Source organism: Scylla paramamosain, chromosome 14 (assembly GCF_035594125.1).
Source record: "Scylla paramamosain isolate STU-SP2022 chromosome 14, ASM3559412v1, whole genome shotgun sequence".
NCBI classification, from domain to species: Eukaryota; Metazoa; Arthropoda; class Malacostraca; order Decapoda; family Portunidae; genus Scylla; species Scylla paramamosain.
In genome coordinates this window covers 15,189,923-15,191,624 of record NC_087164.1, presented here as the reverse complement: position 1 = coordinate 15,191,624, position 1,702 = coordinate 15,189,923, and the positions used below count along the sequence as shown (strand labels likewise).

At 48.1% G+C, this 1,702-nt stretch overlaps 1 protein-coding gene across 1 annotated transcript in view; it reads left to right on the top strand.

The window, feature by feature from the left end:
- Nucleotides 1–263: 263 nt before the first annotated feature.
- LOC135106918 (uncharacterized) overlaps nt 264–1,702 on the top strand; it is a 145,067-nt gene continuing 143,628 nt past the window's right edge. Inside the window, exon 1 of the mRNA XM_064016356.1 lies at nt 264–1,403. Within this exon, the coding sequence (XP_063872426.1) occupies nt 1,396–1,403 (8 nt within the window). The 5' untranslated portion in view covers nt 264–1,395. The remainder of the gene's footprint in view (nt 1,404–1,702) is intronic.

The window sequence follows — 1,702 nt, the reverse complement described above, 5'->3', positions numbered from 1 at the left end:
TTCTCTATAGCTCGCCATGCTAACACTGCATGGCCTTTCAAATATGCCTGTTTTCCTTCACATCAAACTCATCACTTCATCCTCGTGTCCCTGTGTCTCTCTGCCTGGCACCATGAAGGCCACCTGAGCTGTACCCTTTTCCAGTTTATTCCGTGTCATGTATGTTGTATTGTTTCGTTATTTAAATCGTATCCACGTGAAAATACTCCCCTGGGATTCTTGGGACTCTGTTATGAATGTGATGTAAGCATTTAGCTCGTTCCCCGTTATTTTGCCTCATTATTCCCTAATTACTAGCCATTCCGATACATTTTTCCTTGTTCTACAGCCACCTCCAAACATTGTACTGCCTAGGAATTGCAAAATACATTTTTTTTTTTTTTCTTTCTGGTAGATGGTCATAAAAATTCCATACATTTTTAGCGCAGTGAATTGTTGCTAGTCACTGTGAAAAGGTTAATTCCTGAGAGTCCCGCCTGAATCAGTGTTGGGTAGTGGCTGCTTTAATGGTGGTTCAAAATTCCTTCCTTACGATTCTCGGAATTACGTAGATGTAATTGAAGTAATATAAGCGTTTTGAGTCCTGACAGTACCGCCTGAATCAGTCATATGTTGGTTGGGTAGCAGCTGCTGTACTGGCGACTATGTGTCCGTCATGCATGTCATTGGTTTATCATGAGAGCAGAGCAGCACGGGGTGTTGGGGTGCTAGCAAGGTGATGAGCTGCCAGTCCACGGTGCTGCAGGCGCCCGCTCTGGGAGGCGCCCCGCGTTGCCCAGCGACATGTGGCAGGCAGGTCAGGGTAGTCGGTGTTCTGCGCCTGCGCTAAGGTGCCACCACCATCTGGCACTCACTTCAATATAATGGTAGGGACGCGGACTACCGGGCCATACTGTACTGTGCCAACCTGCCCTCGCACACTCGGCCACGCCTGACCCACTCACGCGCCTGCCACGCTGCTGCACGACACTGACAGACGGCAAGCCTCTTCGCCGCCACTCGGGAGCTTCTTGGTGACGATGACAGACTGATGCATCGCACACGTAGCACTGTTCCGGTCTGAGGCAGTTTAGGGTTATATCGTGAAGTGCTGTTTTGAGTATTGTGAAATTCGAAGGAAAACGAATAACAGGGTACACGTTTCTGAAGCCTTTCTAAATGTATTGTCCTGGAGAAGTCCGCGAGATTTTTGACCACGTGTGGTACAATAGAGGTCAGCGCCAGCGCGGCCTCACTGCTTGACACGAAAAAAGTCGAAGAAGTTGATTCAGTGCACCAGATTCGAAAGTGTTTTTCTCATCTGCGTTTGGCACAACAGGTTGACAGGAGCAAGGCAGCGGACCGTCCTCTGGCCGGTTTGACTTGGAGAAAAGCGACCACCCTCACTCCGCCAGCATGAAATGGTAAGTGGCCACCCTCATTTTGCAGCCAGGCAGGGCTATGAAACAGTTCATTTCTTCCTATTCTTGGAGTTATAAACCTCGGCTTCACCTGTGGATGTAACACGTGCTCCGTAATTATTGACTTCCAGTAATCAAGTGTTGTCATTACTGATGGGTCAGGTAATCGCTTAAACATCCATACTGAAAGAGACATCAGTTACCTCAGGCGTGAGTCAAACAATTATACCTTACCATTGAGTCCCTGTGTGGCATGGACCTGCAAACTCCCAACCCTGTACTTAAGTATACTCATGTTGCTA